At 40.6% G+C, this 22,257-nt stretch overlaps 1 protein-coding gene across 4 annotated transcripts; it reads left to right on the top strand.

Moving 5' to 3' along the window:
* The first annotated feature begins 1,653 nt into the window (after nt 1-1,653).
* On the top strand, nt 1,654-18,738 carry LOC148517983 (T-box protein VegT-like). Of its 4 annotated transcripts, none has more exons than XM_088477960.1 (9): nt 1,654-1,754; nt 13,818-13,965; nt 14,391-14,493; nt 15,295-15,459; nt 15,947-16,093; nt 16,198-16,268; nt 16,593-16,684; nt 16,839-17,016; nt 17,241-18,738. In XM_088477960.1, the coding sequence occupies exons 2-9, from the start codon at nt 13,838-13,840 to the stop codon at nt 17,620-17,622; spliced, it is 1,266 nt and encodes a 421-aa protein (XP_088334086.1). In that variant the 5' UTR covers nt 1,654-1,754; nt 13,818-13,837; the 3' UTR covers nt 17,623-18,738. The 4 variants fall into 4 exon arrangements, with proteins under 4 accessions (XP_088334086.1, XP_088334087.1, XP_088334088.1 ...); XM_088477961.1 differs by lacking the exon at nt 1,654-1,754 and adding an exon at nt 1,951-2,017; XM_088477962.1 differs by lacking the exon at nt 1,654-1,754 and adding an exon at nt 1,986-2,013.
* The last annotated feature ends 3,519 nt before the right edge of the window (nt 18,739-22,257 follow it).

The following is a 22,257-nucleotide window of genomic DNA, read 5'->3' on the forward strand; positions in this document are numbered from 1 at the left end:
GTTGTTCCTTCTGGAACGATTTTCTAAGTCGTCGATTTGCTACATAGTTGGTGGTTAGATTTTTCCAGTGTTTCACATTTATTTTTAAGACTTTGTATGTCATGGAAGTTGACCCCCACTCTATTTTCGATTGTGTCCACAAGAGTTTCCACACGTGTGACATTTGACTTAATTTCGGCTATAGCCTGTGTAAAGATGGTTGCTTGATCTTGCAACATCGGACCCATTGTGTCTTTTATAGCCTGCACCATGGATGCATAACTTATAGGCTGTTCGGGGTGAGATTGTGTAGGCTTAGTAGAGATCAAGTCCAAAGATTGTGAGTTAGAGTCTTTTACTTGCGGCTCAATAACAGCGGCCATGGTGGAATCCCTGCGTCTATCTCCCCGTTGTTTCTGACTTGATTTTCCTGGCATCAGCGGAGGGGAAAATTTCTCCATACAGTGGAGACACTCAGTAAGAGATGTGTAAAAATAAAGAGGGGGGTCACGGACACCTAAAGGGCGGTTAGTAAATGGTCGGGGTGGCAGTGGAGTTGCAACATAGATCTATTCCATATCACGCCTGAGGTCCAGGGTTAGTAGGATTCTTTTACAACATGACAGAGCATTGAGCAGGCCTGTATAGTATGTAACAGGATGGGGGCGAAAGTAAACAGCACTCACCATATGAGGAGAAAAGGACTTCGACCAGCAAAGATGATCAGAGTAGGGAGAGCAGAGAGACTAAGAAATCTCCCGTCTCCAAGTGCTGTGTTCCTGAGCTGTGAGCCGCGACCAGCGCATTGCTCTCAGTGCTCCTCAAAATAGTGCCGGTATCTCCTTCCAGCTCCACTGTAAAATGCGCTCCAGCGGGCAGCTCCGGATCCCGAGGACCGCCGCGAGCAGGTGGAAGGAAGTCGCGGTGGTATCACTGCTGGGCGGAGGGCGAGCCAATAGTAGTATTTTTTAAGTGTTTACCCAGAATGGCCTTTTCTTAATTCTCCAGTAAAAACTGTAAAAGTTACTTAAGCGCTCTCTCACAGATGCATTTATGTTTAATTTTGTGGCTCAAACAAAGTTTGTATACATACATGAAATTCATTTATGTTTCATATACACATTATACACATAGCCTAAAGGTAACTTTATAAATATTTTTAAATATTGTGTGCCTTAAACATAGTTTGTGTACATTGAACCATCAAAGAGCAAAGGTGTCACTATCTCAGTCATGCGAAAAAAAATCTGTACTTAAGAATAATTCCGTATTTTGGAATATTTGGATATGGGATAGTGTGTGTGTGTGTGTGTGTGTGTGTGTGTGTGTGTGTGTGTGTGTGTGTGTGTGTGTGTGTGTGTGTGTGTGTGTGTGTGTGTGTGTGTGTGTGTGTGTGTGTGTGTGTGTGTGTGTGTGTGTGTGTGTGTGTGTGTGTGTGTGTGTGTGTGTGTGTGTGTGTGTGTGTGTGTGTTTGTTTTTTTATATATAACACAGTAAGGGGGATTGCTACTATTTCAGGGGGAGTTGGCAAGTTTAGCTGTCTCTATAAACACACACTGTTGCTTTCAGGGTGATCTATATGTGCAGCCATTGGCTAGCTGTTAATCAGACAGGGAAGCTCCCCCCCTCCCACTACACCTGCAACAGAGGTTTTATATTGAGGCCTGAATGCATTGGCTCATGGGATAGTTAGAAGTAGAGGTAGTTTAGTATCTGCCCAAGATTTGGATCAAATCACTTCAATATAATCAGTGTTTAAACTGCAAGCTCTCCAGGTTAGTGAATGCTTTGCAGAACATTATATGATTCTGTGCTGATTTGTACTTGAAAACATGATCTGTTTTACACAGTACTTACAACCAGCACTATTGGAGTAACATATCATTTATTCCTAATTTGCTCCTAATTTATTTCACAAGAAAGGCAAATCACACTATGATTTAGGGCAATTACTATCCAAGGGTCAGGTGGTGCTCACCAAAGACATGGCTGCAAGGATAGACCTGAAACTGCTCCTTCAGTACAGCGACTGCTGTTAGTATGTACAAACTACAATATCACACTTCACTGTCCAATGATCACTCCATGTAGCTTAGGCCCAGCAAGTTAGTTGGACACAAGGAATTGGATTTTGTTACTGGAAAAACTTAATTGGCCAGCACTAAATTTCAGGATGTGTATGATTTGTGACATAACTTCTGTCTTCTCTGTATCATGCTTATATCAGTAGATCCAACTGCGTTTATTTATAAAGATGTACAACATGGTGACAGGGTATTTACAAGTCAGACAGTGACAAAACAAAATGTTTACAGTAAAAGTCTCATTCCTATTCAGAGGGAGAATCAGCTATGCGTCTTGGAGGAGGGGTAATACACATTCAGGCGCTGTGTTTCCTGATACTATGTGCAGCCCCTGTTCTGTCACATTACACTTCTACATGTTTGTGGTGGCTTTAAACACACAGAGGTAGATATATAAAACATCTCTATTGTGCCCCACTGGCAGTCCCGAGAGAGAGGTGTTAAAGTGTTTGAGTATGGCATTTAGTTCCTTTTCTCCTCACTAAATGACTCCCACAGCTCCCATCAGCTTCTTGTCGATTGGGTACTTTTAAATATCAGACAGTGGCTTCATTAACACACAGAGGCAGATCAAACACAGACTCCTTGTACAGATACTAAATGTCCCATTGCCAGGAGAGTGTTAACCCTTTCCATTCCTGACAGTGCTTGGTAACCTCACTGACGTGACAGTAATTTCTATGTAAACACATTTTTCCCAATTCTAAATACTCTGATTATAAACCTTGCAAACTCACATATGTCTATTTATGTGGCTCCAAGTCTCATAACCCAGAAAGTTGTATATTGTGGAAGAGGGCTGCCCATACTTTCTTAGCTTTTTCTAAAGCAAATCTATTAGTAATCAAGAAGTTGTTAACTGAAAACTATCATATTTCTGTGAGAGTCCATTTCACAGCAAACACCATCAGTTTTAAAACTGATGTAAGTCAAAACTACTCCTAGGTCATTTCCATTAAAAGTAGTGAACTTTAGTGTTTCAGATCAGTGGTCCTCTAAAATGTCTGCAAGTCACTTATTTGTATTAAGTTGTATTTGCCTGTATATTGTAAGAGGCAGTGTTGGTGATCTTGGCACGTCCTCTCACTGTAACGTTACATTGCTGGTTTATGTCAGGTTCTATCATTTGATAATGACTTGTTTTATGGTGTTTCATGCTGCAGGCTTTTAGTGTACCTGTACCTCCACGGTACCATACCTCCACCCACGCAAGGTCTACAGTATACAGAGATTTAGCTTCAGAATATTTATCATTGATAATAAGGATAATGCTTTTTGGGGGCTAGAGTACATTGAAGTAAAGCACAGAATCCTCTGTGCCGAGCACTATCCCACTACGGCAGCCCAATAGCTTATCTAACAAACCTATACTGAATACATGCACTAAAACAGAAAAGAATGGGCAGCGTGGTGGCATCGCAGGCCTATTGTTCTGCTCTGGGACCATTATGCCAGTAAGGATTTTTTTTTTTACTAATGGCTACACAAGTTTTACTTACAAAAATATTTCTTGCTGGAGCATCTATACTGGCATACTGTCAGATGCCAAACAAAGAATCCTCTATGACCGTGGCTACCGATATTGTGTAAACTAAAAGTGTAATAAGGAAAAATATGGGAAGCCGAAGCAAAATATAGGCATGTTTTCATTTCCAGTTTATAATGATAATGCATTATCCACGAGTATTTCTCTTAAATTCTTGTGCCATGTCCAGCCTGGCATAGCGAGACAAAATGTGTCCCAACATCCTGGCAGGGACTCAATCTGACATATCTTAGCAACACTCAAGTGGAGGAACAGTACCACTAATGGACCAATGGAGCAGTAAAACAGAAAGATTTGGGATTGATAAAAGCCCTGTCCTTCTAAATGTGGCTATTTCCTGATAAATGAATGTCTTATACAAGAAGCCCTCACTCATGTTGTGACATGTCCCTCACTTAACCACTAAGATGCTAAGAGGACTCCTGAGGGGCATTAAATGGAAATGAATCTGTTTCACACGTAATATGTTTCTAAATGGCACTTACATTGTCCTAGTAGAGGTCCCCCCTCTAGGGAAACAGGGTTTGTTTGGCTGATTATTCTAAATGAAACAGTTTTCATGCCTATATACTACTAAGCAGCTACCTCACATAGATAAGTAACAGCACACTATTAATACTGAGTGCGGTGTCTGCCCCAGCAGGTTTCTCACTAGTAGGGGAGCTGTGAATTTGTATAGAAGAAATGTATAGATGACATTTGGAATGCAATAAGTCTTAAATCTTTTTTTACCATACAGGATAATAAACTAAGCTGCTTATTTTATATCCATAGTATAGTTATGTCTATTTTTATGTAGAGCAAAATAAGGATATCATCATGAAGCTGCTGTGCTTATTAAAACCCAGAAAGTGTTCTATATTATTTTCTGTTTCTGAATGTTATTAAAATTCTGCAGAACAAGAAACAGAAATGCAATGTACTATATAGCTTGGATCAATATGTTGTGCACATTTACACAAAGTGAGTGCCAGTGGGATGCTGGGATTTTGAGGCATGAATACAGTCGGAAGAAAACACAGTTCAGCAGTTGAGTGACCCAATGGCTCACTGTGACCCACTCTGCAACCTGGATCCTCTTGTGGATTTCATGGGATGTCAGCAGCAGGAGGAAGGGGGCTCTTCATAAGGTGGTAGGGGTATTCATTTACAGAGATATCTAAAAAGATGGAAATTTCCTATAATATCTGATGAGCACAGATTAAGAATCGCAGCCGAAAATCAATTTTTCCACCCTGGGCAGTGACCATGATCTGCCATTGCGTGTGATCATAGGATGATTCTAGGCCCCATGTATGGTTGTCACACAGACTAAGGCCCGTTTTCAATTTGAGCCGAGCCGCAATACTTTTTCGCCTTCCGGACTGTTCGCCTACATCGCGTGTTTTGCAGGCGGAAAAGCATTGCGCGTGTGCCCGCGTATCGCCGTATTCAATTTGAAAGTAGGCGAAAACAGGACCCGGCGAAACTTAAACAAGCGGAAAGTAGTGTCAGATTTGGGGAAATCAGCCTGACACCCCCCAAAAGATGCTCTGATATGGGGGTTAGCTATGGTACCCCCGATTTGGCTTGCTGAAGGTATTTGGTGTTTTTAAACGGGCTCAATAGCTGCTAAATAGCATTTTTCTATACGTGATGCAGAATAGTATTCAGGAGGTTTTTTTGCAGAATATAACTTATCCCAGCAAATTTGGGGTACTTGAAAATGGGGGTCAGCATACTTTAAAGTAGCTAAAGTTAAGGTGAAAAAACTTGAAAAATCCACCTGCCGCAAGCCCCTGCAATGAAAAAATCACCTGGGGCATACCAGAGTCAATTTCGCTAGTTTTTACGTTTGTCCCCCTACATTTTTTTTTTTTGCCCCCAAAATCAAAGTGATTTTTTTGGGGTGTCCTTGAGTCTTTATTTTTTTACACAGTTTACCTTTGGGGGACTGTGAAGGCAGCACAGGGGTTCCCAGAACGTTGCACCCCAAAACCCCAATTCTGCACTTTTTTCCGCCTGCTATTCATAGGCGAAACTTTTCCGCCTATTACATTGCATTGACTTTCTGCCTAGGCAGAAAGTCTTTCAAATTGAATACGGAGTAAAATTAAAACAGATGAAAATGACGTAATCGGCAAAAAGTTTTCGCCAAAAACACGCAAAAACAGCTTTTCGCTCCAAATTGAATACGGGCCTAAGTGGCTTTTTCTCCCATTTTTGGAAGCTAATTTGGACAGATCACCTCAACTGGATTAATAGCTCTCAAAGGGGAATATGTACTAATAATCGCGGCACTGTCGCGGTAACCGCTGTCCCTGCAAGTTATATCCCTGGCAAATTGTGGAAGTCTTCCACAGAGGTGAAAGACCTCTCCGAGGGAAGCTGACGCAGCGCATATGCGGAGGCTGTGTGGGAGAGATCTCCTGCATCTGGAGCCTCCATAGGCTTACAGTAGTTTACACTACCAGTAGATGGTGTAAGCTACCGGGACTAAACTCTGAAAAGCTTAACTTTTTGTAGTTTAGTACATAGGGGTTAGATCGTAGTCCCCATTGACAATAATGGGGACTGCGATCTGAAGTGCTAATTAGCACTTTGCCTGAGATTTCTATGAAATCCCCTGCATTTCGCTATTAGTACATAGGATCGATGCCTAAAATTATGCAGAAACTACAGTTTCTGCATAATTTTTTGAAAAAATCAGCTTGATACACAGTCCCTTGAAAATACAATTTGCTGACTTTATACAAACTGCACCACAACCTGCTCTGCTGTTTATTCTGCCGTCCAACTATCTAAATACTGTCACTGAGGTATCCATGATCAGACCCTATGCCACCAACTTGTAGACGTGATTGCCCATGCATCCAAATTATTATTCTGTGGCTCTTAAGAGTAGACAAAAGACAATTTGAAAATGCAACAATTATAATACAATGAAATGAAGAGTGAGAAGAGCTTAGTACACTATTTTTTTTACATGGCAGCACACAACACTCAGTCTTTTTGCATGCTAATAGTGTGGGGAATAACAAGCTTTCTAGTGTGTGTGTGTGTGTGTAGGGGGGGTTGTACTACAGCATTTAAAATCCACTAAACCTAAAATATTCACAAGTCTAGATAGATGTATTGAAGTATTTAACATTAGTGTTACATCTGCTATGAAGCTGAGATACAATACTGTATATTGTCCTCTGTATTACGTCACTTTCAGACTAATAAAGGCCTGCCCTAGTTCCGGGCTACAGGGAGTATTATATGCATATGCTGTGATAGTGGGGCCTCACAACAGAACTGAACTTTCAATTCTGATGAACTGAGGGGATTTTTAATTCTTCAACTACTTCTGTAAACCGATTAGAGCTAGAAACAAATAAACACATAATAAAATTAGGGTGATGCACATCTTGAGCCATGTAGACAAAGTACATTCAATCAACATCATGCATATTTCCCACTTCACTTTACCTGGCCCATTGTGATACTGTTTGTAGGGCTTGAGGCTGTGTACAAGAAGGGTGCTTCTGGATATGTGTAGCCAGAAACATTGGTATCATGTTATAATTGCAGAACATTTCTGTATCATTATACAATCCAAATATACTGTAAACCAAACACTTGGTACTAAACTGAGCGTTACTATCTTTTCCCCTAAAAAGTACAAGACATACAATGTGTAAGATTATTGATGTTTCAGTACTTTGTGCTTCTTTTAGTAAAGTCATAAAGCTGTATGTGACAACAAGGATCAATCTGCTGATGGACTGAGTCATTGTAGATCTCCCATTTCTGAAGTGTTAAGAGCAAAGTGCAGTTATTCAAAGAGGCTTCTTAGGATGCCCAGGAGAATGTCTCATTAAAGCACAAACCTTTCATGACTAAGACATGCGCACACAAATCAGGTTCTAAGGTTGTTACAGGAATAACTATACTTACATGGAGCTGCATGGGGGGCAAGAATCAAAGTGTCACTGAATGATGTCTGGCTTACAAAATGGGTAGCTAGTGTCAAAATTAATTAGAGTAGTTTAGCTCCATATGCACAAATGGCTGTGGCAATTTGGCGGAAAACAAAACTACTGACCAAACAAATCTAGGTGATCTGTACTGTTAGGTCTCCAGCTATATCCATTCCAGTGGCTATTCCACACCTTCAGCCCCTCTACCTGAACTCTTAATTCTTCAGTACTCTACAACTCACCCTAATGTTTTATCATTATCCTTCAAGCCTCATGTGTGGACTTGTTTCAGGAGCCTATTGAGTAACCTAGCTGTTTCAGCATGAGTGTCACCTTTTTAGTATCTGAGCTATTTAACAAAGGCTGAATGCAGGAATTATCTCCTATGATCAGCTTAGTACCACAGTCCCCATAATGCCCAATGGGTCTTTACCAATTTATCAAATTCCAAAAAGCAAGCTATTCAGAACCTGACTGCCAATAGCAAATGCCGTGTTAGGCTACTTTTCACTATTATATTGCTGGATAGGGATCTTCTGATAGCTCCCTGGTGGCCTATACTTGCACATAAGCTGGGTCTGAACCCATCAGTAAAGTGACAGCAAAAAAAGGCTTGAAACATGCGGACACTCAGATGACCTCTTAAGTAAGAGTAATTCTATGGGGTGATTCAATTGTTTTTTGGGCAGCAATAATTAACGGGTGCCCAGTGTTGTGATTCAATTGTTCTGTTCGTCCATTAATTATTGTGGTCTTCACACCCAATTAGACCAGGTTTAGCCACGTAAAATGGCTAAACCCGTCTAAAGTCGTGGTTGGGGCGCCCAAACAAACCATGGGTTTATGGCACATTTTTTGCTCGCACCTGCCTGAGGGTGCAAACAGAAATGCCGATGCCAGCGGCTATCGCGCCCAAACTGAGCCACAATTGAATTGCTCCATCGGGCCCCCATAACAAATAACTGCCTTAAAAACAATTGAATCGGCCCCTATATTTAAAATAAGATTCCTTTTGCAACTTTTGCGTGTCCTTTTGTGGTAAAATGTAACCTGTGATAAATACAATCTTAATTTCCACTTACTTTTATAATTAATAACAAAAATAAAGCTAAACCAAGCAGAATTTTAAGAGAAATGGGAAAGATGAAATGAAGGGTAGTCCTAAAGTTACACAGGGCTGTGCAGTGATGGTTTCATTCTTTCCGCCTTCTGCATATGTAAAAATTTTGCATGCAACAATTTCCTAAAGCACAGCTAAAGGATGTATATGTTCCAATTTGCTTACTTGTATCTTACTATTCAAAATGAATTGTATATGTGGAGTTTTACTAAATGTTATTTTTACGCTTGTTGGAGCTTCATGTTGGGTTATAATGTCTTTACTTATGCTGATTAAATATTCCACAATATGTGTGCAGGGAAAATACAAAACATTGGCACACACATGTCCTTTATTGGTGGTAAGTCTGCACAGGGAAGCACCAAGGCTTTATACCCAGTGGTGTTTGACCTTGCATGTCAAACACGTATGTTAATGTGTATTTTTAAAACTCTAGTACAATTCACAAATTCTGTGCCAATGGATATGAGGCAAAACAGTTTGTTTATGATTGTACTGAATGATGTAGATTGAAAAAGAACCTGCGCATTTTAATCATTTTTAAACTGACACAGTGGCTTGTGCGCTATTAACGTGCTAAAAAAATAAATAAAAAATCTATATTCCGTCTGCCTTGTAGAAATCCTAGAACAGAATAGCATGCCACTACCCTGACTCTGCTTCATAGCATAGCATAGTGATTGATACTTTTTTGCTTTCTTCCTAGGCCACAGCTCCCATGTTCTGTGAATGTTCGGAACGCAATGGAGTTGCCATATGTAATTAATGTTTTGTGTTTTTTTATTTTAGGATATTTTTTTAAGAGCGTATGTGAAACAGCAAGTCACACACCCCATTCAGCGATGCAGAAATTTGAAGAAACCTCTTCATAAACACATTATAGCATTTTTACACCTCAGAACATGACTGCACAATTAAAAACACTAGTGAATGTTTTAAAAAATCTAAAATGTTAATGCATATGAATATTAACAACCATTAATTCAGCTCATTATGACGATTGGAGAGCAAGTGGGGGTAAACAGCAGCAGAACCTGATCACACGTATGAGATATATTGGTAGCTCTGAAGTGTGCTTGGTATGATCAGAAGCTACAGTAGCTACTGCATCAGAGGCAGGAAGGTGTGCCCTGAGAAACAGTATCTCGGGGACCAAATATTCTTTCTGTCTCAACTGCTTGATGAACAGTGCTGCTCTTGTGGATTCGAGGACAATACGTCCAGCACTGTGTGTTTAGACAATAGTGGTCTAGATGTCTCAATTAGAAACATTAGGAGTTGAAAGGAGCAAAGAGATTTAAAGTTTTTGAATGTGTTTGAGTTTGATTCTGGCAGTGTCCATAGCCTGGGGCTGGTACAGAGACACCCTTCTGTTTTTGTCAATGTAAAGTGAGGCTAAAGGATGCGCCAGTTCCTGCTTTTGGGAATGGAACATAGTTACTATCCCAATTCACAAAACTTCACCTGTGTGTCTAGACCCTTCAATACACAAAAAGGTAGACTGGTACCTGCCACAGTGAGGACATTGTAGACTGAAATGTGCTTAGTAACAAAAGATACCTGTGAAAAATCATTTGTAATCTTACGTTCAGCAAAAAAAACGACATTTATTTTTACATGAAAATCGTGATGAGCTTTAATAAAATATTAAATAAAAAAATTCAAGTAAGAAAAAATAATTGGTTAAATGCAAGTTGCTTGAACGTATATACCGAGTTTTTGCACTGTGCATGCTCCAGAACAAGTGTTTGCTACTAAGGGGCATATTCAATTAGATGCGAAAAGTCCCGGACTTTCCGCATGCCGAACTTTTCGCCGTCATCGCTGGTTTTCCATGCAGAAAAGTATCGCGCACGTCCCCGCTTATCCCCATAGTCAATTAGAAATCGGAGAAAACTGCACCTGGAGAAACGTAAACAGGAGAAAAGTGCTGTCAGATTTGAGGAAATCAGCCTGACACCCCCCCAAAAGATGCACTATCATTGGGGTCAATTTAGATGACCCCGTATAGCCCTGCTGAAGCTATTTGGTGTCCCTAAATGCTCTCATTAGCTGCTAATTAGCGTCTTTGCACAAGTGGTGAAGAATAGCATTTAGGAGGTTTTTTTGGTGAAAATAACTAGTCCCAGCAAATTTGGGGTACATAAAAGTGGGTGCAAGCATGGTTAAAAATTGCAAAAGTGAGGTTTAAAGAAACGTGAAAATGCACCTTCAGCAAGCAACTGCAATCCCCAAAAAACATCCCCCATACTTGCAGACCCCCCCAAAGTCTATTTCGCTCGTTTTTAAGTTCGTACCCCAACTTTAAAAAATGTTGCCCCCCAACTTTAAAATTTTTTGCCCCCTTTTTCAAAGTCATTTTTTGGGGTGTACTTTAATTTTTTTTAGGATTTTTTTTTATGCAGTTTACCTTTGGGGACTTGTCCTAAGAGTGCAGGGTGGTTTCCCCAACTTTGCACCCCAAAACCGCAATTCTGCACTTTTTTTCGACTGCTATTCATAGGCAAAACTTTTTCGCCAGGTTCAATTGCATCGAGTTTTCACACCGCTGAAAATTCGCCACAGTTGAATACGGGGATAAGTTTCTGCAGGCCAAATGACATCACCGGTGAAACTTTTTTGGCGAAAACAGCTTTTCGCACCTAATTGAATATGACCCTATGAGCCATAGGGACTCATTTATAAAAAAAAATCACATTCCCAATGCGATCTGGGTGCGATACTAGCACCCAAAATTGCATTGCAGTATGTGATAATGCCGCCGGAATGTGTCAAATACCACATGCAGGGACAGGGGTTCTGAAAGAAGCTCGTTCTGCAATGTGTTTGGAGTTAAGTGACCACAGCGGTCTCTTCACTCCTTTATCAGGACTCCTGCGCATGTGCGGTCTACTAACCACGCATGTGCGGTGGCCATTGCCGGGGATGGTTCCTAAGGAACCCTCTCCTGATAAATTTTGCAAAGTGTAGCCTATAGGCTACAACAGCTGATGCCATATTCAGATTGCTACATTCAAGAGATATTCAATAAAGAAACAAAGTAAATGATGAATTGTTGCTATATTATTTTTAAGATAAGAAGATTTGCAGTCTCTTGTTAAAACAATGAAACAATATTCTAGCATGCGCTCACCTTATGGAGTTATGATCAAACATGTAGTGTGTGTGTGTGACTCTGACTATTGTAATAAATTGAGATACAGGTGGTCAATTGTGTTAATATGTAATATTTATTGAATCATTTAGTATCATTGGGGATGGACAAACAGAATGACATGAAAACAAATGGGAAGGACTGTTTGCACTTTTGTAATTTTTGTATTTTTAGTAATTTTTAAGCACCTTTATTTTTTAGATTTTATCTTCACAATCTGATTAATCATATTATATATATTTCTTAGAACAAAATACCTTTCCCTCATAATTCCCACACCACCCTTCCCATTTGTTTCATGTAATTCTGTTTGTCCATCCCCAATCATCCTAAATGAATTATCAATAAATATTACATATTAACACAATTGACTGCCTGTATCTTCATTTATTACAATAGTCAGAGTCACACACACTACATTTTAGATCATAACTCCATAAGGTGAGCGCTTGCTAGAATTTTATATTGAATTTTTGTTTTTTAATTATACCAATTTTATGTTAGAGTAAATAAATCTACTCTCATATTACTTCATATGAATTCAAGAATGGAAAGTTTGTCTCCACAAGTGATTAATAATGGGTGAGGATACCCGAGTTTGGTTGGCACACCTCAGTAAGCACAAAATGGCCAGAGAGAAGTCAGTATCAATCTGTGGGAAATTTCTCTAGTTTTGCTCAGTTGTGGCTTTGTCTTACTTTACCTATCTGTATGAAACCTGGAAAACAGCAGCATGGTACATGTGTCATATTTACAGTGACTTGTGCTAGGATGCTCAGTGTAGCAGAATGATTAGATGTTAAAGCACAACTTTAAACAACAATAAAATCACACATGACTTTTCACAGGTTTGATCGATCTGATATTTTAGTTTGTGTTTGAGCCAGAAATCAATTTACTGTTATCACTGTCATACATATACAATCCCACTTGTTATGTCATTCAATACCCCCTATAATGTGCCCCTCTAATAAGACAGAGCTCTGCAAGAAGGGATTTGCACAACATATTAACAAAATAAAAGTAAAAACAGGCAAAATTAATTGTCATCTACAGTTTATCTGATGAGAGGAAATTGTTTAATAACCTCGCAGGCAATAAATTAGCAAGGGGTAACCCCCATTCCTTCTAGACATGTGGTATGTTATGTACCAGCAGAGGAAGGGGGTAAGGTCTGGCAGTGCCATGCATATGATAACCCATCTCCTGAGCACCAGCGGTGGGTTCCATGCTCTGTTTGTTTTGCAGTGAGTTAGCACTAAATGAAGTCGCATTTCCCCTGCAGGGTTTCCTGTGTATCAGCCTCATGCTAATCACTGGTCAGCCTACTCCTGCCCCTGTCATTAAAGAGGATCCTTCCTCTCTTTGTGTCCCCGAACATCAAAGGCCATGAATTGGGCATCAGGCTGGGGAGGAGGTGATGCTTTTTGGCTCCTCCCTTTACCTTTAAATATTAGGCGATCAGAACAGGGCGAGAGACCGGAGGAGTGAGTGTGGATTACCGGAGAATCATGCACACTCTGCCTGGTAAGTGGGGAATGTAGCCTTTGCCAAACTAAATCGGGAGCGTGAGACCTACATTATAAAGTAGGCGTGTGTATAGAACAAGATGCATAGAATACTTAATATATATATATTTTTTCTTAATTTGCTATACTTTAGAATTATTTGGTTGTATATACTGGTCATATTAGCAATCAGTGATGGCTAAAAGAGGGCTAGGGCTGCAAGGTTTACATGTTTATCGAAGTTATTTCTAAAGCCCTTATAGAAAATAACGCTCCGTAATACATGCACATTCATCAGTACAATTTCTATCATCGGCCAGTGCTTGTTTCCGAGTTCCATCTGTATTATAACAAGTGTGACATGTAGCAGTCCTGCCCTTTACTCTCCGCAAGCACTCTGTGACATCGGGCATGGGGTTCTCTGCTGTTTTGGTCCGAGTAGGAAATATGTGAAGTAAAGTTCCTTTTTCTTTCCGTATTAGATGTGAAGCCTGCAGCAGACATGGACTGTGTCACCAACCAAGATTCCCTGTATCTGCCCAACTCTGTCGGGGCATCACTGGAGGAGCTGGAGCTGTGGAGTCAGTTCCACCATGAAGGGACAGAGATGATCATCACCAAATCGGGACGGTGAGTGCATTCAGAGGGGGTAGAAGGTCATATACAGTATGTGACTGTAATGGGAAAAATATACGTATGTAATTACTATTAAAAAGCACTGAGCCTCAATGGACCAATATTAGGTATATGTGTCTGTTGAGTGTTCCCTTTCCAAACCTTGCAACAACATGCTTTTTTTGTTCCACCCCAGGAATAACATTAGGTATGTAATTATTAAAAACACTGAACCTCAATGGACCAATACTAGGTATATCTGTCTGTTGGGTGTTCCCTTTCCAGACCTTGCAACAACATGCTTTTTTTTGTCCCACCATAGGAATAACATGAATCTTTGTAGGTCACTTTCTTATAAACCTAAAATGTAATGGTAACGTAGTTGTTTGCCATGTAATCCTGATACTTTATCCTTAAACAGCTGCCATCTCTCTCCACAGGCGGATGTTCCCACAGTGCAAGATTCGACTGTTCGGGCTCCATCCTTACACCAAATATGTGGTGCTGGTGGATTTTGTTCCTCTGGACAACTGCAGGTACAAGGTAAATTTAACCTTTTTTTTTTTTTAATAAAGGGGTATGGGACAGATCATGAAATTAGATTAGCACTCCATTAAATGTCAGTGTCCTGCCATAAGGTAAAAAGCTAAGAGCATATAAGGCAGTGTTTCCCAACCACGGTCCTCAAGGCACACTTAAGTGGCCCATACATCAGAGAGTGGTTTCCGCGATCCGGTGGCGCGATCGGAAATGCCGATCTGCCCGGTGGAAACACCGGCCGGCCACCAACGATGTTCAGCGATCCGTCGCAGGATCGCTGAAATTTTCCATCTTAAATGTCCCCGATTAGACAATCATGATAATTTTTTGATCGTGATCGTCAAATCGGGAAAATCCAACATGTTGGATTTCTGCAATCCTGCGATGCCAGGATGCAGCATCGCGGGATTGCGGCAATCCATCGCAGATATATGGAGCCCTTAACAGTCCAGGTTATAGTGATATCCATGCTTGAGCACAGATGGTTAAATCAAAATAACTGAGGTACTAATTAAGACACCTGTGCTCAAATATGGCTATTTTTAAAACCTGGACTGTTAGTGTGCCTTGAGGACCGTGGTTGGGAACCCCTGATATAAGGTGATAAAGTGCCAATTGTAAAGCGCAACGGAATATGCATTCACTATATAAGTAACGGTTAATAAATATAATAAGTACACTATTTACAAATACCAAAATAATAATTATCTTACAGACAGACGAGGGTGATGGAGGATAACATTTATGTTTAGTTGCAGTTATCCTGTAAATGCACATTATAAATGACCTTTGCTTTCTTTACAGTGGAACAAGAACCAGTGGGAGGCGGCAGGAAAAGCGGAGCCTCTCCCACCATGCAGGACCTATATTCACCCGGACTCCCCAGCCCCTGGCGCACACTGGATGAAGGATGTAATCTGCTTTCAAAAACTAAAACTCACTAACAACACATTGGACCAACATGGACATGTGAGTATACAGAAAGCAATCTCATCCTGCTCTGCATAACGAAACCATATACACTGTCAGGGCTAGACTCGCCATCTGCCAGATGGGCTTATGATCTGATAGGCTGGCCCGATCAGGCAGTCAGAAGCTAAGCCATTCAGAGACCTGGCCACGCAGCCCTGTCACACTGCGCACTGCTTGGTAGGCTTTGCGGTCCAGTAAACAGTCATGCTGGGCTGTTCGGAGGCCTGGCAGAGCAGTTCCCCATCTTGGCACTCTGCTCGGTGGGATGGATGTAAGGCACGATGTGACAGCATGACATCACATTGAGAATACTGGGTGAGATTGGGAGCTGTTCGAGGAGCCAAGAGGAGGATGCCAGGAGCCGGACGGCGTCACCAAAGTGGCACTGTGTTTTAAATCCCAGGGCCGATTTGAAGTCCACTTCAAACATGTACACTATTTAAATATTTCACATTGTCTGATTTTAGAGTTTCCTCTATTTCAGATAATCTTGCACTCAATGCACAGATACAAGCCTAGATTCCATGTTATCCAATCTGATGATGTGTACAACACTCGGTGGGGATTATTGCAGGTATTCAGCTTCCCAGAGACAGAGTTTACTGCAGTCACAGCATACCAAAATGAGAAGGTAATATAATAAAATGCCTCTACAACACTGTGTAACATGAATAACCAACACTTTGAACATTTTTTTCCAGTTAAACCCTCATTGCTCCTTTTTTATTTCTACAGATAACAAAGTTGAAAATTGATCACAATCCATTTGCCAAAGGATTCCGGGAACAGGAGAGAAGCCACAGAAAGTAAGAAAACAACCTCTTCTTTAGGTCACTTTGCATTGGTTTGAAATTGTCACGCATCATTAAACACTGCCCCAGAGAAGAGACTTCTGAATGGGAGACATACTGTAGTTCCTAGCACTATAGAATCATATGCAGCCCTATACAGGACAAAACTTCACCTCTGCCTTTCAAACTTTCTCTGGCAGAAGGATCAATATGTATTTAAAGCAGGTGTCCAAGGGAGGACATAGCCTCCTGTTATTAGAAAAAAAAAATTAAACCATCTTGAGATGTCAATTTTATCCACCTATAGTGCATTGTTACATTCTTACTTTATTTCTTCAGGGATGACATTTTGAAGCTCCTGCCACCGAGCCCAAGCAAGCGCCAGAAAAGAAAGAAGTGGGAGGACAGCCCAGCAGAACATCATGATGAAGGTATTGCTATATAGTATCGGGTAACTGGGGCAGCTAACGGGATTACATTGTATAGCAACGGTAGGTGTCGATTTAAAAGGTGGCACTTTTTGTAGTAATCCAGAAATTATACAGACAAGAATCATTTGAATTTACCTCTTGAACTGTTTCTCAGATCGCTCCAAAGTTGCCCGTGTGAAAGAAGAGCCCAGTGTGGTCCCTGGAGGCGTATACCCCCAATGGGTTCCAGATCATGAAGGAAGCCAAAGCCTGACTCCCAGCTCCCCTGAGCTGACAGCCTCTCCGCACCAGGAGCAGCAGGTTCCATCCTCTTCCTCAAACTTTTTATATAGGTAAGTAATTTAAAAATATACAGATTACCGTACATTTTGACTGCATATATTTTTTATAATATAACTTTCTAGTTATAAAGTGATTGTTGAGATCACAAAAAATGTTGAATGGTTACATGAGAAATAGGTAAATATTTTTTCAAGGAATAGATTCATGGGAAGAATCTTGGTATGGTTACGTCAAATATTGATTCTAGCTTTCTAATACACTTTTGTTCTATTAGGGTCCGTCAAAAGAGATGTCCTCAGCCACTCTCGGGCTCCTTGGATGCATGTGAAGTACCTGGCAGGCGTCTCACACCAGATACTGCCACAGTGCCAGACGGTGATGCATTTCAGCTGCCTGCATTTCCTCCATCCCATGCTGTACAGGAAAGCTCAAGTGCAGTGAACATTCCCATGGAAACACCTACAAGACAGCCCCTGCGTGGACCAATGTATAGTCCGTATGGAGCAGAACAGTGGATGGTTCCTACCCAAGGGCAATATCGGCCCATGGGCTACTCCTATCCTGCAGACTTCAGTGCACAAGGGACAGTGAGCCACCCACACAATGGGATGTCAGACTGGAGCCAATATTCTCTATTCCCATACACATGCTGGTAAACTGGGAGTAGTGTAATAGACTACGGACTGCACAAAGTCTTTGACAGCCTTCTCCAGTATGCTGATTTTTTTGTTTTATCTTTGGAAGAAAGTGATCCAGTTAATATCGGAAGCACCTCTCATTTTATAAATCTAATCAGTTGTTCTCTCATGTTGAGGGGTAAAGGGAAATGCTCCAATGATGACTATCGGCACAAACTGGGAGGCACCTTCGTCTAGCGAGTAATGATAATTTCTTTCAAGATTTTACCCCATTCTGTTTATTTCTCAGCACAGCTAAAATTTTATCATGGTTTGTCTGAAAATAATGCAAGATGAGAATTATGGATTGGACTATTACTTGGCACAAATCCACAATGCTACTAGTGCTAGGGGTGACCAAGCTTTACTTTTTCAACTGTAGGTAGATTCACGCTAAATGCATCTTAGATTGTGACTAGTTGGCACAATGTATGTCTGGAGATGCATCTATTTTGCTATGTCTGTGACAAGTTATAGCCGCAACATTTACCCATCTGTACATTGTTTATGAACACTATGCCAGAACAAAATCCCCTTTATTTAGTATTGCTTTGCACATAGGTGCACTTCTTTTTTTTTTTTTGTGGTTTGACTAGTGTTCTGTTTATAATATAACTTTTGCTTTGCACATTTCCCTGGGGATGTTTGGGCGTGATGATCACATTATAAGGCACATGGTTATTTTTTTTTGTTTTGGGTTTTTTTAATTATAAGAAATGTACATGGTTTGAAATTACTGCATGTTTAACACAGGGTCGTGTGTAATGGGCATACTAGTTCTAACGGGATTGTCCACAAAATGTGGATTCTGGAGGGATTTAATATTTTTGTGCAATACAGACACTAAAAGCAACCAGATTGCTAAAACGCGTGTGGTCTGGTTCTGTGGCTGACATGATTCTTTACTCTGTGGACTAGGACACCGTCCATAGTGGTTGTCGGAGCTAGAGAAGTGATCTCTGTAGAGAGAGTGTACTATCTGTAAATAGATTTTATTTAAGAAACTTGGACTTGTATCTCATGTCCTTCTAGTAAAGGATGTTTTAATAATTTTAATTTAATGGATTGAAAAGTGAAAATGATGAAATGTACAATTGTTGGTCAATGTCATTTTGCACCTTCAATAAATGTCCAATACAAAAAAAATGGTCTTATGTCTCAGCATTCATTAAACATGACATTGTCCTTAGTTGAAGGTTCATCAATAAACTCAGAACCCTATCCTTAAAATTTCTCCTACAGCTTTTAAAAGGGTAAAAAGAGGTATATGATCCCAGCACAAAATTTGGCATCTGACCGTTATGTTCCTGTATGGCAGGGAGAATATATACCATCACTGACGAGCAAGATGATGGAGAATAGACATGTTAGGTTTCAAAATCAATATATGCAAGCAGATATTGTTCCTGGTCACTGTGCATAGAATGAATCCATCATTTATCCCACAATATAATTAGAATATTGAAAGACCTTGAGGGTGTTTCTGAAACACAGATGTATATGACCTTGTCATATAAAGGCCTTTTGCATGTGCCAGACTGGGTGACCAAGGATATCACCGGTAAATCCTAATTTTATATCCTGTGACATTATGTTGGATGCATTTGATTTGCATTATTACATTATAATCTCCATTACAAATTATAACCAAAACTTGAAAATAGCTTACTGCGATTATAACATTTTATGCCTGCTGCATACCTACTTCTCACATACCAAACCATTGCTTTTATTTATTTTTTTATTTTTTGGTGGAATAAATCTCTGATGAAGCTGCCAATGTATAGTATTTTAATTGGCACTTTTTTCCCACTGCACAGTTTGAAGACTATAACACTTGTTATGTATACTTGGCTGGATCTTGGATAGCACAATACTTGTATCCCAGAAAAAGGTACAACTCTTCTGTATAAAGAGACAGGTGGACCAAGTTCTACAAAATTGTACATAAAAGATAAATTGTCAACCACTGATTATAACAGATGCATAGTGTTAATCTTGCCCACATCAACTAGAATGCCCACATATCTGCCAGTGGAACTGCCTCCATGAAAAATATGTTCTAATTTTGCAAAACTAGTTGTAAAAGCACACTGAGTAAAACGTATAGACGTCAAGTCAAAGTGTAAACTACTGCCATTTTAGGATCGTTGCCTTTATTCTAACTTTTCCATTGGAAATACAGTACTGCCCGGATTACCTTCATTTAGGTCTTAAATTATTTCTGAGAATGAGTAGGCATCAATACTATTACATGTGCCACTTTTATGTGTCACTTAACCGGAATTGACCCACTAAATATTTACTCCTCGATTGTCTTTTAAATCTCCTCTTGGAAAACAATACCTCACTTTTGTATTGGGGTGTATTATTCATCTACTTAGCTTGTACTCTGCAAAAGGAAAAAAATAAATAAGAGATCTGACCAGCTCTTTCCATTGGAAGATGATACATTTTGCACCTACAGAGGGTAATAAATTAATGTGCCTTCTTGTATAAACTGGTGCATTAGTGTAAAAAGAGTATTTGTGCAGCAGACCTGCTGTTTTCAACTTCCATACATATGACCCTTATAAACCTGACACTTTAAAGCAATAATTACATAACTGTGGCATACATTTCAAATTCACAGAAGAAAACCTATTGACGGCTGTAGTTTTCTCATAGGTATTATAATAGCATGTATGTGGCACAATAGTTAGCTTTGCTGCCTCACAGCACTGGTGTCATGGTTTTATTGCATGGATTTCCTCCTGCTAATCAGACTTTGCATTGCAAACTAAAATATACTCATAGGTTAATTAGCTTATGACAAAATAATAATGATAATCCTATTGTATATGTGTGTCCGTGTGGTAGAGAATATAGATTGTAAGCTCCACTAGGGCCAGGGACTGATGTGAATAGTGTTTTAGCAGGGCCCATTTTAGAAATGAAGATACGTGCCCCGCCATTTTCCAGAGAGCCATTATTTGCATTAGGCTGGGTACACACTTAAACGATATTGGCCCAATTTGTTGTTTCCAGGCAAATCAGAACGACAAGTTAGGCATAACGTTAAGTGTGTATGTCCAATTTGTGCACTCCAGCGGACACATGCAATATCTTCTGGTTGGCTGTACTGCATGTTCAATCAAAAGATAACTTGCCGAATGCAGCATGGCATCCTACTTTGCGCCACCTGCAATGTTGCAGGGTCCTGCAGGATCGGCTGGCTACACATCGTGCTGATGTGTAGCCGGCTACCGCAGCGGTAGGGGGGGGGGATTAGCAGGGGAAACTGATGCCATCGTACCTGGAAGCATTTTTGCGCAGCTTTTCTCTGCCCACCGTGGTGCTGGAAGCATTTTTGCGCAGCTTTTCTCTGTCCACAGTGGTGCTATCTCCTTATACCAATTCCTTCAGCAGCTCCTCTGCCCCCTGCGAGTGCTCTGCCTGAGAGGAGTTCCCTGCTGTCACGGTTCATGCTGAGCCAAGGAAAGCTATAGAGCAGTGGTGGGTCAGAAGCTGAGGTATGTAACTCTCTGGCCGCATCAAAAATTCTGCGCCTCTGCGCCCTCGGTGCCATCATAACTGCACACCGATCCCACCGCTCCTTCCACGTGTCCAAATGCTGCTTTTATCTCTCTAATGGCCAGTGTTTTTCTCTGTTGATGTGCCCCACATCATATCTACACACAAGTCTGTAAAGCTACTTTGTCTGATGGGTCAAGTGGGGTGGTCTGATTGCTTGTGCAGAAGTCTGAATGGCACTGAAGGGGCATGTAAGGTGGTTTGTGGGGCATGGACGGGACATATAAGGTGGTCTGATGGACACTAAACAGCACTGAAAGCATGTGGAAGTGTCTGATAGCATGTTGTAAAAGCTGAGGCGCACTAAAGGGGCTACAGTTTATATACAAAAAGTATGGACCACCAGCACTCTCCACTGATTCAGAGATGGATGCAATGCTGATTTTAACGCAGATTGAGTGATTGTTTGCATTGTGCATGTGTGTAAGCTCGCAGAGTGACAGGTAGTCAGCGTTTGGGGGAGGTAACGGGGGTAGTTAGAAAAAAGCAGGCGTGTCTGATCATCTAAACACTTTTCAGGGCGTGGATAAAATAGCCCCTGCATCCTTGCTCACAGCAGGAGTGCTCTCTGCGTGTCTGGAGACACTCTGTGTCTGTGGCATGTTAAACTTACTCAGAAGGATGATGTCCGTCTGCGTCCGATGTGTCCGGTTTTCTGCGTGAATGGTGGATGTGAGATGCTTTCAGCCCTGGACAGCAGATGAGTCATTAGCATATTTTTGCTATTTCAATCCGTGAGATATCGCAGTTGTGATTGCATTACCATCCATCTCTGAATCGGGCTGTAAGTTCACTCCTTTTGTTTCAGCTGTGCTCTCTTCCAATTACATTATAAACGTTCTCATGAGCAGGGCCCTCCCTACCATTTGTTTTTATGTTCGCATTTATTTTGTCTACACTTTTACGGTATGTCCCTGTGTTATGTACTATCCAGTTCTTGCCTACTAACCAGGGCTGCATGAGCTGGTATTCATTTATGTACATTAATAAAAGGGTCATTCTTGCACTTACCGGTAAAATCCCTTTCTACTGCGGTATAGT

Source organism: Taudactylus pleione, unplaced genomic scaffold, assembly GCF_031769625.1.
Source record: "Taudactylus pleione unplaced genomic scaffold, aTauple2 ptg000205l, whole genome shotgun sequence".
In the NCBI taxonomy this organism is placed as follows: domain Eukaryota; kingdom Metazoa; phylum Chordata; class Amphibia; order Anura; family Myobatrachidae; genus Taudactylus; species Taudactylus pleione.

Coding starts and splice junctions, on each gene's coding strand:
- LOC148517983 (XM_088477960.1), top strand. CDS start 13,838: ATGGACTGTGTCACCAACCAAGATTCCCTGTATCTGCCCAACTCTGTC. Junction 13,966..14,390: donor ATCATCACCAAATCGGGACG/GTGAGTGCATTC, acceptor CTCTCTCCACAG/GCGGATGTTCCCACAGTGCA. Junction 16,269..16,592: donor CAGGAGAGAAGCCACAGAAA/GTAAGAAAACAA, acceptor TTATTTCTTCAG/GGATGACATTTTGAAGCTCC.